We start from the raw sequence: 13,945 nt of genomic DNA, 5'->3' as shown, positions 1-13,945 counted from the left end.
GGAAGCAGGACTTGGGCAACTGGGAGAGAATACTGCAGCTCCCTCTCAGATTCTACACACACACACACACACACACACAGATATTCAGATGAACTGGATCATGAGGCTCTAATGCACACGCCCACAACGGCAGCATCACTGTGCTGCACCACAGAGAGAGAGAGAGAGAGAGAGAGAGAGAGAGAGAGAGAGAGAGAGAGAGAGAGAGAGAGAGCAGCATCTACTCCCATCTATCACTCCGTCTCTCTCTGTCTGTCTCATACACAAACACACACACACACACACACACAGACACGTGCTGCAGGGAAGATCTGAGTGTTGGGTCGCTGAGCATTCAGGCCCCCCCCCACCCCACCCCATCTTCTTCTCTTCTTCCTCCCTCTCTCACTCTCTCACTCCCTCCTCTCTCCCGGTTCACCTTGTCTGTTCCGGCTGTATGGTTTATTGTTGCGTCAGAGCCAAAGAGAGCCAGCGAGAAGCATGCCGGGGGAGAGCACTCACAGATCTGTCCCCGCCGACAAGCACCCAGAGCCGGGGGCAGAGGAGACGGGGCTCCCTGGACCAGGTAGGACCTCTGGGGTTTGGTAAGGAGAGGGGAGAAGGAGGTGATATGATTTAGCAAGCAGGGCATAATGGAGATAGTGTAGAGCAAGCAGCTAGTGTTAAATAGATTAAGGCAGGAGGGGAGGAGCAGGGAGCTGGATTGAAAGCTTGGTAAACACATAGAGACTAGTGAGCAAGTGTAAGAGGCTGTCTGTGGGGTCAGTTTAGAGCTTATTTCTATCTCTGTGTTCACATGTGCATGTTGCCCCAGCTACTAGCCTCCCTCCAGAACTGTCAACTCCCAGCCCGCCTACAATCTCTCCTTTAAATGCAGCATCTGACTTCCAAAACCTTTGCGTAGTCCCCCCCCCCCCAAGAATCTCATCCGAACCCCCTGCCCCATCTTCCTAGGGCCTCCTCAGCCCCTCTATCCTTCCTCCCGTTGGCCTGTCTTTAGCCCCGGAGCCCACCCCATCCACATGCTCCCAGCAATTTTGCAAACTGTAAGGGAGAGTGGCTCCTCCCTTCCCCCAGCCTCAGCAGGAACATGACACAGCAGCATGGCAGCGCTCCGTAATGTAGGGAACACACATACACAACCACAGGAGCTTTTTGTTGTTGTCGCCAGCTGTATCAAAACCGTTGCTGTTTCTGCTCACGCTGCTGCCATGTGTTTGAAGCTGTGAAATCATGAAATAGGTGATATAAAAATGATGAGGGAGAGAGAAATAGGAGTAGCAAAGACAGGGTTCTGATGAGATGTTGGGAGGGTCGAGATTTGATTAATGGCCCCTGGAGCTCAGTCAGTAATGTCATCATTTTAGGAAAGTGTGGTGACTTCTGTGTCAGAGTTACAGCATACAACATAGTATACAGCTTACAGTGTACATTGTTGTAAACACCGGGCAGTTATTAAGCCTCCTCTTCGTTAAGCTGTGCTATTTCGGAGATTCTCCTGCTTGAACTTCCTCGTGGCCCTTATCTGTTCTTAGGCCTGAAATTATTTTAAGCTTTCTTGGCCTGAATCTTGACAGAGCGGACAGGGAGGAGAGAGAATGACTGGATGCTCTGGTTACAACTTGTATTCAGGCACATACTTGCTGCAAAATTAGTAGTTAAAAAGATCGACTGTTACTGAAGAGAGGGGTTGCAGGTGGAGAAGGACAAAGAGGTGTATGGTGCTATTGGAGTGTCTCTTCTTTGTGGTTCAATCTGAGCTGTGGCTGAAATAGAGGCTTCCCTTGGGGCTGACAGGCCAGCTCTGCAGCCTCTGTGACGCAGCTCTAGTCTGCTTCAGCCTGCTGTGGCCTGCTCCTCGTACAGCAGGCCGGGTGCTTGATTTCAATGCGCTCCCCCAGAGGAGACTCCCAGGCTGGGCCGGGGAGGGGAAAAGGCAGCCAGAATCTGCAGTGAAGAGATGGAGGCTGACAGTTATGCTAGCAGATACTGGCAGCTGAGCAAAACAGTAGTTCTGACAACAGCATGCAGCTATTGCATGTGATTCAAATACCAAAGGGAAGAGGGTATATTATTTCTAAATGTGTTCAGTGTAGTTGTTGCTTGCTTCTCCCATTATGCATGTATAACCTAATTAAGTTTTTTGTTCGCCTCTGCACATGGTCACTGAAGCTAGGGGCCTTTTTTATGCAAGAGGAGACAGTCACATGTTTTATACCCATTAGACTGTGCTGTCCATTTAAGTTTAGACCTGGAGCTGGCTTTTTTGCTAGCTTGACTGTGCATCTCCCTGATTAGTGGCAGATTTTAGTCTATGGGGCATGACTCAGCACACACAAACACACCTTGAGCTTATTACTGGGACAGTGATCACACAGGGCAGGGCAAGTGCTGATGATAGCATCCGCCACCACCACCACCAGAGGCAGGGCAGGGGAGCAGCAGGGAGGAGAAGCAACATGGAGGTGAGAGAAGGGAAGAGAAAACAAAAAAGAGCGGCCGCTATTTCTACCTAATTATGTATGAAGCAGAACTGAGGATAGGATTAGATTGGAAAAGGTTTGGAGAGAAATTTTGAGGGAGAGAGACAAAGCAAGGGATACAGAACAGAGATCGAGTTAGTAAGTGATATCTGGCTTCCTGGCAGAGCAAGTGTGTGTATGTGTGTGTGTTTGTGGCTGGCACCGAGCTGAGCCACTTGTGTGTTATAATGGCCAATCAGCATGTGGATTGAGGTCACTGTGGTAATGGCCCAGTTAAGAGAGCAAATGAAGGTTCTGTTCCTTCCCTGTGCGTTCTATAGAAAGAGGCCTCAGCACGTCCCTCAGGGGAATTTAGCTGAATATATGGTTTTGTGTTATAACCGTATTCAATCTGACATAAGAAAACTCATTAAAGACAACCAGTAGAACAAATGAAGAATACAGTCTTTCATTCCAGCTTCTCTCTCTGGTTGCTTCCCCTTTCTTGCAAAACACCCTCTACTCACCCCTGACCCCATTTCTTTCAACCATCCCATCATTTAATCTCAGCAATTTCCTCATTCCTGATGACAGTTGTGAAGATGATAACATGGTCTAGAAGGACAAGTAAATCGTAATCCTGTTGCCTGTGGTTAATCGTGCAACTGTGCACATTGATACTGAAAAAGAAGGTTAAGTAGGATACTGTAGAGTGTCGAGAGGTGTTGTTTTTCCCTTCCAGCCTTATGGCAGACCACTACAGGCAGGATTATTCAACACACACACACACACAAAATTCCTAAAACAGCCTGCTAATACTCTATGTTTTCAATCTTGCTGATTGTTTTGCTCTCCAAAACCTTTTGCAGTGTCAGAGTAGCATAAAAGGATGAGAGATGTTTAATCTACTGACTGGCATTTAGGTGGCATTTTTTTGTAGCGCACTCTGAGTTAATGTGTGGGAGAAGGAAAGTAAAGTTCAACTAAACTGAGATAAAAAGTCTATTATTGTACACTGCAGGAGGCGTAGCCTTCCACATCAAGTCCAGTGTTGTGGTACTGAGATAATTTAGTCAGCTCAGTTTATTGAATTTCTTTCTTACTTCATTGCCACAGTTCAAATTTTACAAATCTGCCAAAGTATACGGTTTATAAAATCGTTTTGATCATTTTTGATTAAAGATTTTGATGGAATTGCTCCTTCTCCTTAATTTAAAGTGGTGTGACATTATGCTTTTTATGTTTTTCAGACATGACAAGACACCCATCTACTGACTCCACCCCTAGTGACAGTGGCTCCTCCCCAAGTGACAGTGGTTCTAGCCCTTCTCCCAGTACTCCTCAGAAGCTTCTCCCAGCATGCACCTCTCCATTTGGACCCCGGATATTTCATGCCACGCCTAGCTCCTCTGGTACTCCAAGACCTCAGCCTGAAGGCTCTGACCATCGCAACAACACACCCAGATTGTCTGGAAAGTTAGGTGGCCATGGACCATGTGGCCGCCATGTCCCTGTTAAGATGGAAAGAATCAAGGTGTGTGTTATGTGTTGATGAGCATGTTTGATATTTTACAACAGATATGCTAACTGGAATATTTCAGTGTACTTTTATATGCATGTGTATAATAATGTGTATAATGTGTTTTTCTAGGTACTGACTGGTTCTGAGGTGGAGAGTGACTACCAAGAGCCACAGACTATTGACACAAGGGTGGTGATGGGTCAGGAGACACTGCTCAAAACAACAGAGATCCAGAAGGGGAAACCCCTGGTTGGGCCAAATGATCAGGCTATCCCTTTGCCAGCTATCCCAAGCTTTTCAGATCCTCAGACACAAGCAAAAGAGACCCGACTGGAAACCAACAAAGAGGAAAGCCAAATTCATAGTCCCCAAAAGCCGCAGGACCAACAAAAAGACCCTTTGCAGCCCCCAACCATACTCCCTTCTCCTTTTCACAACCCCCTTTGTCCGTCCTCATTATCCCCAGAGCCAATCACAGCAGATGACAATTTGATAGACAACAAGGAAGAGAGTCAAACCCTCTCTCAAGACGAAGTGCCTTCCCTCTCTTTTTCTGAGCTGGCCTGTCCAGTTGCTTTGTCCTTCTCTGAACCTGCCTATACCGTTGACCCACTACGTGTGGGTGTGCCCTCATCCCTTGACCCTGATCTGTACTATACTGCCCCTTCCACCCCAATCAAGATGGCTTCCCGCACTTCACACCTTAAACATCATTCATATCCTGGCTCTCCAGCCTGCCCACTCTCCCCTGGCTCTCCCTCAGACAGCGAGGACCTCTGCTCCCCTCTCACCTCACCCTCTGGCTCTTACATCACAGCAGAGGGAGGCAGCTGGACCTCCTCTTACACGTCTTCCACTTCCCCCTCCACTTCTCCCAACTTGCTTCTCACTGAAGAAGCACAGGAGGCCCCTGCTTGCTTTGTGGGCTCCTTATCAGAAATTGGAGATGAAGTTGGGGAGGAAAAGGGACGAGCAGGTCCAGAACGGGAGGAGGAAAGAGCAGGGGACTTCTGCTTGTACCGTCCTGAGGAGTTTGTCATGAATTCACGAACAGGTATAACAGGGACAGTGATCCTGGAGGAGGATGAGGCTCTAAAAGGGGAAGAGATCAAGATTTCCAGAGAAAGTTGTCGTCCTTGCTGGGTGACTGAGGATACTTCCCCTCTGAGAAGCAGTAGCAGCCACAGCAGTGACTCCCAGGAGGATGGTGGAGAGTCTGAAAGCTCACTTTGCCCGCTGGAAGAAGCCATTGCAGGGCGAGCAGAGTACTCTAGACCCATGCAGACAAGCCTGAAACTGCAACTGGAGGCATGTATATCCCAGGAAAATTATGGACAAATGGATGACGATTCAGAACTACCCTCCACTGCCTTGACTCCCGATACAGAAAACATGACCATGGCCTCATCTAGTCTTAGCCCTGACTCGCCTGTCATCCCCCTTGATGCTTTCTGTCCTGGAGCCTTTGGTAGGCTTGGTCCCAGTTCTTTCATGTTCTCCCAGGCAGCTTGTGGGGATGATATACCAGAGGAGGAAAGGATGATCCCTGCCTCCCTAATCTCCTTCCCCCTTCACACCAGTCTTATCTTTAAGGCTGATTCAATGGAAATTACCCTCTTCCCAACAGAGGAAGAGAATGAAATAGAAGTTAATGACAGAAATGAAGGAAAGGATGTTAATGCCTATGCAGCAGGAGAGGAGGAGGCAGATGTTGAAGATGATGATGATGATGATGATGATGAAGATGATGATGATGATGATTACGATTATGATGATGATGATGATTGCGATACTAATGGTGCTGCTGATGGTGATGATGAAAATAATGATGATGTCAGTGACAACCATGATGAGGCAGGTGAGGAAGCTAAGGTGGAGGTGAAAGTGGTAGAAGAGGAGGAAGAGGAGGAGGAAGATGAGAAAGAGCAGGAAGACGATGATGAGGAGTGTGTTATCAAAGCAGTGCAGGATCCTACAGAGGAGGACAGCTCAGCATCCTTCCTTCATTCACTTTCAGAGACATCTATCAATGATGGGTTGGACGAATCCTTCTGTTTCCAAGACGATACAGATGACTCATTAGATTCGGCCTCCTATAATGGGGAGGAAGAAGAAGGTTTATACGGCACTGAGAGACATGCACAATCACTAGAACCAGTGGATGTACCTCATCCAACTGAAATCCAACCAGAACGTGAACACGGGTCTATAACTGAAACAGGTCAAACTGAACCTTTGCCCATGCAACTGAGCACAGACACTCTAGTAGATCATCCCCTAACCACCTGTCTTTCTGAAGCAATTGTTGCCCACCCCGAAGGCGACATTACAGAAACCAAACCTGCGGATGGCACTAAACCCACTGAACCACAGTTTGATCCTGAACAGGAATCTACCAGTGAAATTCATCAGACAAAACCATTTCACATGCAAGAGACCACAGATGAACCAGTTGATCAGGAGAAACCATGCAGTAGTTCAGAAGCAATTTCTCCTCAACCAGAATCCTCCAGCAACCTGGATGAGAGTGGGGTTGAGAGTGAGATGATGGATATCTCTGGTTCTTCCACCCCTCTTGAGCAGCCTAAAGACAGCCCTCAATTTAACCCTTCCCCCACTGCTGTTGTCATTCATGCTCCATCTGACCCTACTGCCAATTTCCACATCTCTGACACTCCCATGCAGGAGTCTACCGACCTTAACAGTTCAGTTCCTGTGGAAGAGATGGCTGAGAAAAATCCGCAGATGACAGATACCATGTTGAAGGAGAGTGATGATTGTTCTGGGAAAGATCCCACAGAAGAACCAGAAAGAGACTCTTTCAAATTGCTCATTAAGCCTCGTCATTATCAGCCAGAAAGCCAGAAGGCAGTCGGAGCAAGTCGTCTTGCATTATCAAAGTCATTTGCCAATAAAGCTGATGTTCCTGGAGGGGCAGAGGCCATGTGTAGGTCCAGTGTGCACAGGGAGTCTGAAATCGATCTTGACCAGAAGAATGGCAATGCCTCAGCTGACCCTGTGAGTGTGGAAAGCAGAAGCATTGATTCTGCTCCTTCTCTGAATATGGCCACTGCTACCAATGACTTGAATAAAGGTGTTCTTCTTCTCTCCTGTCCTAAAGACCCAAATCCCAACCCCAGTAATATCCCTCTTTCTGCCTCTCCAGAGATCATCTCAGAACTTGCTGACAATCTTGCCCTGACCCCTGAACACTGCCCCAGTGACTCTGCTCAGGACAACCTGAGGGAAAACACCCTGAGTACTGACGAGGGGATACTGGGAGCAGTTGGATCCCCTCACTCCCCCCTCGCCATCTCACCCAAAAGGGAAAACTCAGAAACAGACACAAGCAGAGGAATGGGCCCTGGAGCTGAGGCATGGCGTGACGACAGAATGGGGCTGGGGTTCGGTCCAGGATTAGGATCAGGTGCTCAGGAGTTTGGTGTCTGGGGAGCAGGGGAATCTCTCTCTCTGTCTCTGGGGAAGAAATATGAGTTAGATGCAGAGAGTCTACTCATGTGTGATGCAGAGGGCCAAAGCACACAGACAGCCATGGTTCCTAACATAAACAGTGAAGTGTGCAGAAATTATGACAATGTTCTAGGTTCTGTTTTGGATGAGGAAGATAACAACAATCTGTGTGGAAAAAAGGACCAGATGGCAGGTGAAGAGTTGGTGGGAGAGGGAGCCACTGAGTCCAACTTGGCCCGTTGGAAGTCCATCGAGGAGATCTCAGAAGCAGGAGGAGGAGAGGATGGAAGCTCCAGATTTCCAGAGGATGATGTCAGTAATCTAAATCCAGACAATGATGGAGATAACACAGACAGACAAATGCAAGATACTTGGGGAAATTCTAACAATAACAATGACTCTGCCTTTGACTCACTGGAAGTGTGTGGAAATTTGAATGCTCTTTCAGAGGAAGTAAGACCTCAAAGTGTGAATTTCAGTGTTAGAGAGTCTGTGTCCAATATTCCACTCGAAGAGTTGCCACCTCAGGTTCCTGATACAAATCCTGATGAAGAACCAACAGACAGCTCCACAAACCAGACATCGGACACAGCACAATCGTCAAAAGAAACTGTCTGTAGCGTCTCAGTTTCATTGGCTGAAACTCAAGTGGACAAAGCTGTAACAAATCAACATCCCAGATCACCAGATCAAACCAAGTCAAGATGTCATACTAGTCTAGAGAGTCAGGCAGTCACTCCAGAGAGTAATAATGCATTGTCTTTGCTACATGGATCCTTTGGTTCCTTTACTCCAAAATGTAAATCTAATGGATCCAGACCCAGTAGAGCGTGTCAAGACAAGATGGAAAATGTTGGTTTACATTCAGAACTAGAGATGGTGGAGCCTCAGACTGAAGGCCAAAGAAAAAGGGACGTCAGTCCTGTGACTGACAGACTTGTTGATGAACCAAAGAGTAAAGATGCCTTTAGAGGAGAGCAGTGTGTTGTTTGTAACTCAGGGGAAGAAGATGAAGAACAAAAGGCAGGAAAGAAAGCAACAGAGAGATGTGAAAAGAAAGATAACAAGAACAACAAAGAAATAAAAACGTCTCCTGCACAGAATATTTCAGAGCACTTTTCGTGTTATACACCTAAAGGGGAACTTTCCACAGATATACCAATTGCTGCTAAGAAGGGTAGGAGAGGGAAGCAGAACAAACACAGGGCATCCCAGATAGGCTGCCATGCTGACTCCAGCCCTGAATCTGTTGATGATCGAAAGAAACCTTCTGTTCCATTAAATACTACAACAGATGGATGGTCAAGGGGTGGAACAGACAATTCTAAAACTAAGACAGGCCAAAAGGCAAACAACAAAGCTTCATCATCGGACTGTCAGCAGACGACATCTGGGATGGACAAAACTAAATCTGTTTCACAGATGCAAGGGGATTACAGTACTAGCCCTGATGTCAAAAGTCCAAACAAAGGACACTGCAATTCTACCAGTCATACTGCAGACAACCTCAACGTTGTGGTGGCAATGAACCAAGAACTAGATCAGAAACAGGAAGTGCTTGATAACAGACCACTGTCTGATAGTCTGAGAGAAATCACAGTGGACATTAATGACAACAACATAGTTACTGGCCACAACCCACCTAACCAGGAAATCATATCTTACTCTGCAACTCCACTTTCTACATCTCCTGATTCCTCATCATCCACTCTGCCTGCCTCCACAGAGCCAGAGGATGATCTTCCCACACCTGTGCAGGAATCCCAACCTGTTGTCTTAGATGAACAACAGTCTTCACTACCCATCTGCCACACCACCCCTACACTTTCCCCTACCTCCATGACAACACAGCAAACCCTTGATTCGCAATTTCTTCCAAACAGCAGCCTCCAAGAGGTTGCTCCTGTCCTTTCTACATCAACCACATCTGCCACAAGTGTCTCTTTGCCCTCATTTTCCACTGCCTCGACATTGAGCCTGTCCCAGCCCACCCAGGAGTCATCTTCACCTGGGTCTGGGACTCTAGATTCAACACGTGTACCAGACTCTATTTCCCGTCCCCAATCGCAGTCCTATTCACAGTCTCAGCCGGATCTTAACATCCAGCCTCACAAACAAATCAAGCAAGGTCGCCCATGGAGCACACAAGACAGGTGCAGAGGTGAGTATAGAAATGATGGCTTGTTAGTTTGATAGCATATTGAAATACACATTGAGAAATCCCTTATCCTTTTTCTTCCAGTCAGTCCTAGTAGCAATGAAAGGGTGTTTTGCAAGTTAACATTTTTATTAAAAAGAAAATTGGCTTCTATTTTTTTTTCCTTGGTCTGTTTGTGTTAAGCGATAAAGAGATCAAATAGCTTATTAAAACAAAGATGTTAACAATTTGATACCACCTTGATCAATAAATGTGTGCTCTGTAAGGTCCCATTTTGGCTGAGGAGGAGACAGACAGTGAGGATGATGGACTGCCTCAACGTGGTCACAGATCCCAACCCAGAGGAGTTGCAGGAAGCAGAAATGGATCTATACACAAAGAGTCTAGTCCATCCAGTCAACGGGAAATACAGCCTTTCTCTTCCCACCAAATCTCAGACAGACAGACAGGCTGTCCAATCAACCACAGCCACAAGATTTCTGAAGAGACTGACCTGTCCTTTAAGAACAATTGTGAGTTGTTCAGACCTAAGAGTCCCCTAAATTTCTTTGGCTGTGTCATCCAATCCACCCATTTCTCTTTCTCTTTCTCTTTCTCTTTCTCTTTCTCTTTCTCTTTCTCTTTCTCTTTCTCTTTCTCTTTCTCTTTCTCTTTCTCCAACAGTGCACCCGCAGTTACTGCTATGTTTGAATATAGATTAATGATATCAGACAGAATAGCTTAAAATGACTGTGCTTTTATGACATGGCATCACAAGACATCTTAATTTTTAGCATTATATAGCTTACTGTCTGTTTTCACATTTTCCAGTTCTAATTAAATGTTCTGGCGTTGATTAGATAAGCTTTTGGACTGTTTTAATGAACACTCTTCAACAGCATAGCCCCAACGAGATCATGAGTTATTAATGCCCTCATTAATTCTGCTATGGTAATTAGTTTCTATGGCAATAAGGTTACAATACACCTTACTTACATATGCTTGCGTGTGTGTGTTTGTGTAGGTTCAATATTGGCTTCCTGTAATGAGTCTGAGAGTGAGGGGTCAGTGCCTGAGCTTGAGGAGTCTGAACCATTGAGACCATCAGAGCACCAGGTGATTCATGCTTCTTTATTAGAAACTCTTCCTGTACTGAGTCAATCAAATTATTTTTAATGCTTTTTGTAACAAGTACGGCATGTCGGAGAGGACATGAGTAAAACCGAGAACATGTCATGGTGGGTTTATTTTATAAGGATATGTTGTGATATATTTTTTTCAAGATTGCAATATAATCATTGCTAATTCAGGAAGAAATTGTCAGCCTAAAAAAAATGTAAATCCTGTTAATATATTCCTGCTTGCTATACATTTTCAGTTGATGAAGTTTATCAGTCTTTTTATTGAGGCTTAGTCATGATAAATGTAAATATTTTTGTATGTCAGGCAAGCTGCTGTTGCTATATACATAAAATACATCACCTCCTGTATGTGCAAGAGGAAACAAAACTGCCTGGCAAAAGAGCAGTGGAAACATAACTGGGTAGAAGATGAGTCACTTCTGGTGATGTAAGCAAAACTGATATATGAAAATGTTACAGTAGAGGAACTGATAATTGTTTTTGTTTTTTTTCAGTCCATCTCCTCTGCAGATGAGGGGCTAAACAGACCAAAACAGAGCCGCAGCGAGAAGAAGGCCCGCAAGGTGAGAATGATGACTGTATAAAAATAAATGAATAAAGGTCAAAGATAATATTCATAAGGATATTGTTTAAAGGTGCAATAACTAAGATTTGCCAGCGGTCAAATGCATACTATATGGGGCAGCATATCACAACAGTAACCACTAACTGCTGCTCACTGTAGCTGATGTTAGCTAACAAGCTCAGTTAACCATGCTGCTAGCTGTAGTATGACTCTGACTCTGCCCGGCCTGGGAGATCTGAGAACAAGGGGGGGTGTTGGTGTTGTTTACTACTGGACTATCACCTCGTGAGGTGCGAACTGGCTAGGGGCTAGCTGGTACTTTAATAGATATATCTACAACACAATACAAAGGCGTTTTTTAACATAAGCTCAAAGCTGTTATTTCCCTCACATACTGTTGATAATTACAGTTGAAACAATTCTTACGGATAGCACTTTTAATTTGTGCTTTTTTTTGGCTGCCCTTCTCACATGCTGCTGTATGTGCATGTAGGCCATGTCTAAATTGGGTTTGAAGCCGGTCCATGGTGTGACCAGAATCACCATTAGGAAGTCCAAGAGTATCCTGTTTGTCATCAGCAGACCAGATGTGTTCAAAAGCCCTGCGTCAGACATATACATTGTATTTGGAGAGGCAAAGGTGAGTCTTCTTTCTTTCTTAAAGGTTTTTTATGTCTTTTTTATGTCTTTTTTCATCATACAGAAAGTTTAGATGTTATATAAGTACTGTGAAAGCATCACAGTGGGTTGCAAAAACACCGGCAGAGCTGGTGGTGGGCGGTGCCTGCTCAGGCCCGTGGAAGGTCACCAATTAGACCACTTTGGGCTTTTCAAGAGGAGAACCTTAAAGAGATGGTGTTCAGAAACAGGGTGAATAGAGGGACTGCAACAATGGACAGTATAAGATTAAATATGTGTTTTTTTGAACATTAAAGCATGTAAACATTTTCTACCCAAAAATTAACAAATAAAAATGAGCATATTATGTACACTTTAAGCTTCAGTACATGAATTGTTTTGTTTCTCAATCTCCATTCCTCTCTCCTCTCAGATTGAGGACCTGTCTCAGCAGGCTCACAAAGCAGCTGCAGAGAAATTCAAGGTGCCTGTGACCTCCTCTCCCTTGGCCCCACCAGTCCCACCCAGCCTCACCATCAAGGAGGAGAGTGAAGAGGAGGAGGAAGAGGTATTTACTATCAAGCTGTTGTTTCAGAACACTTAATTGTCAGTACAATATGTTGTAGTGCTGTGTAAAGTCTTTAATTTGCTGGTTAACTTTTCTTTCTGTCTAAAACACCAGGTGGACGAGGGAGGTCTCGAGCAGCGGGACATCGAGCTAGTGATGGCTCAGGCCAACGTGTCACGAGCCAAGGCCGTCCGTGCACTGAAACACAACAAGAATGACATTGTGAATGCTATCATGGTGAGGAGCAAGGATGGGGAAGGCGGGAGTGAGAGAGAAAGAGGGTAGAGGGAGGGCAGATGGTGAACAAAATAATGACTCATAGCCAGTGAGCAGGGGAGTGCGTGGAGGGGGTGGGGGGAGGCGTAAAGGAGAAAGAGCAGAGGACAAAAGACAAGTAGAAATTCTCCCCAGTAACTCAGCAACCTCTACAGTTCTGGAGGTCATCAGTGCAGTCTGATGGCCACTAGGTGGCGGCAGCATCTCACACGGAGACCACTGAGTTGTTATCGTGACGCAGATAATTTTTTCCCTGACAGGATGGAAAGCAAAGATGAAGCTGCCTTGAGATCACTAGCAATAGTTTGTTATTTATCAGAAATAGAGCCTCTGAAATTGACACCTCAAGGTTACTTAATTCATACAAGCAGTGTGAAATGGTACTAATGTCTTCTACACAATAGCGGAGAAAGAAAATGTTTCCTCACTGAATGAATTGGCTGTTATGTTTTTGTTTTTCACCTGAATTGTATCTATAACATTGTATTTTCAATTCCATCTTTCACAGTTTCATTTTAACTCGCTGTAATCTTTTTACTCAAATCTCTTTTCTCTATCTGTCTCCTCCTCCACACAGGAGCTGACCATGTGAGTGGTGAGGATGATTGGACTCCTGACCCCCTCCTCCAGCCTATAAAGCCTAAACGCCACTGACTCTTCTGTATCGCTGCTACTGTATGTTGCATCCCCAATATCTGCTAAATAAAGTCTGTTCCAACGTGGGCTGTGAATGCACTGTGAGATTGATTTCCCTGAACAAGCGTGCAGATGGTTTGGTGTAGCTTGTTTCAACAAGAGGAGGAGCACAGTCCTCGACATTCTGCGGATTTACAAGGCATACATTTGCAAGACCTGCTTCCCTACCTCATTTTCCAAATTGACTCATCTATTTACCAACTAAACCCCCAGGCTTCTTTTTCTTCTGTCTTGTGTCTTTATCTATCTATCTATCTATCTATCTATCTATCATTGTTTCTAAAGATATTGTCAAGGGTTAAGAGGCTTACATTTAAATATGAACAATTGCAGAACACATAAAAAGTTTAATTTCACACATATCTCAAAACAGTTGTGTAAAGATATCTGACAAATTAATCATTGGGCATTTAAAAGTACTACAAGGAACATTTAACTGTTTTTGGAACAGTCTCAGTTTCATACTGATGTTTCTATTTGACCCACAT

At 45.1% G+C, this 13,945-nt stretch overlaps 1 protein-coding gene across 1 annotated transcript; it reads left to right on the top strand.

Annotated features, from left to right (window-relative positions):
• Positions 1–308: 308 nt before the first annotated feature.
• Positions 309–13,484, top strand: nacad (NAC alpha domain containing). The gene is made up of 10 exons (XM_037075890.1): positions 309–565; positions 3,713–3,996; positions 4,114–9,616; positions 9,880–10,125; positions 10,617–10,708; positions 11,229–11,297; positions 11,793–11,939; positions 12,351–12,485; positions 12,600–12,722; positions 13,339–13,484. The coding sequence occupies exons 1-10, from the start codon at positions 481–483 to the stop codon at positions 13,351–13,353; spliced, it is 6,699 nt and encodes a 2,232-aa protein (XP_036931785.1). The 5' UTR covers positions 309–480; the 3' UTR covers positions 13,354–13,484.
• Positions 13,485–13,945: the final 461 nt, after the last annotated feature.

This window comes from Acanthopagrus latus, chromosome 17, assembly GCF_904848185.1.
Source record: "Acanthopagrus latus isolate v.2019 chromosome 17, fAcaLat1.1, whole genome shotgun sequence".
In the NCBI taxonomy this organism is placed as follows: Eukaryota; Metazoa; Chordata; class Actinopteri; order Spariformes; family Sparidae; genus Acanthopagrus; species Acanthopagrus latus.
This window is presented reverse-complemented; position numbering and strand designations above follow the sequence as displayed.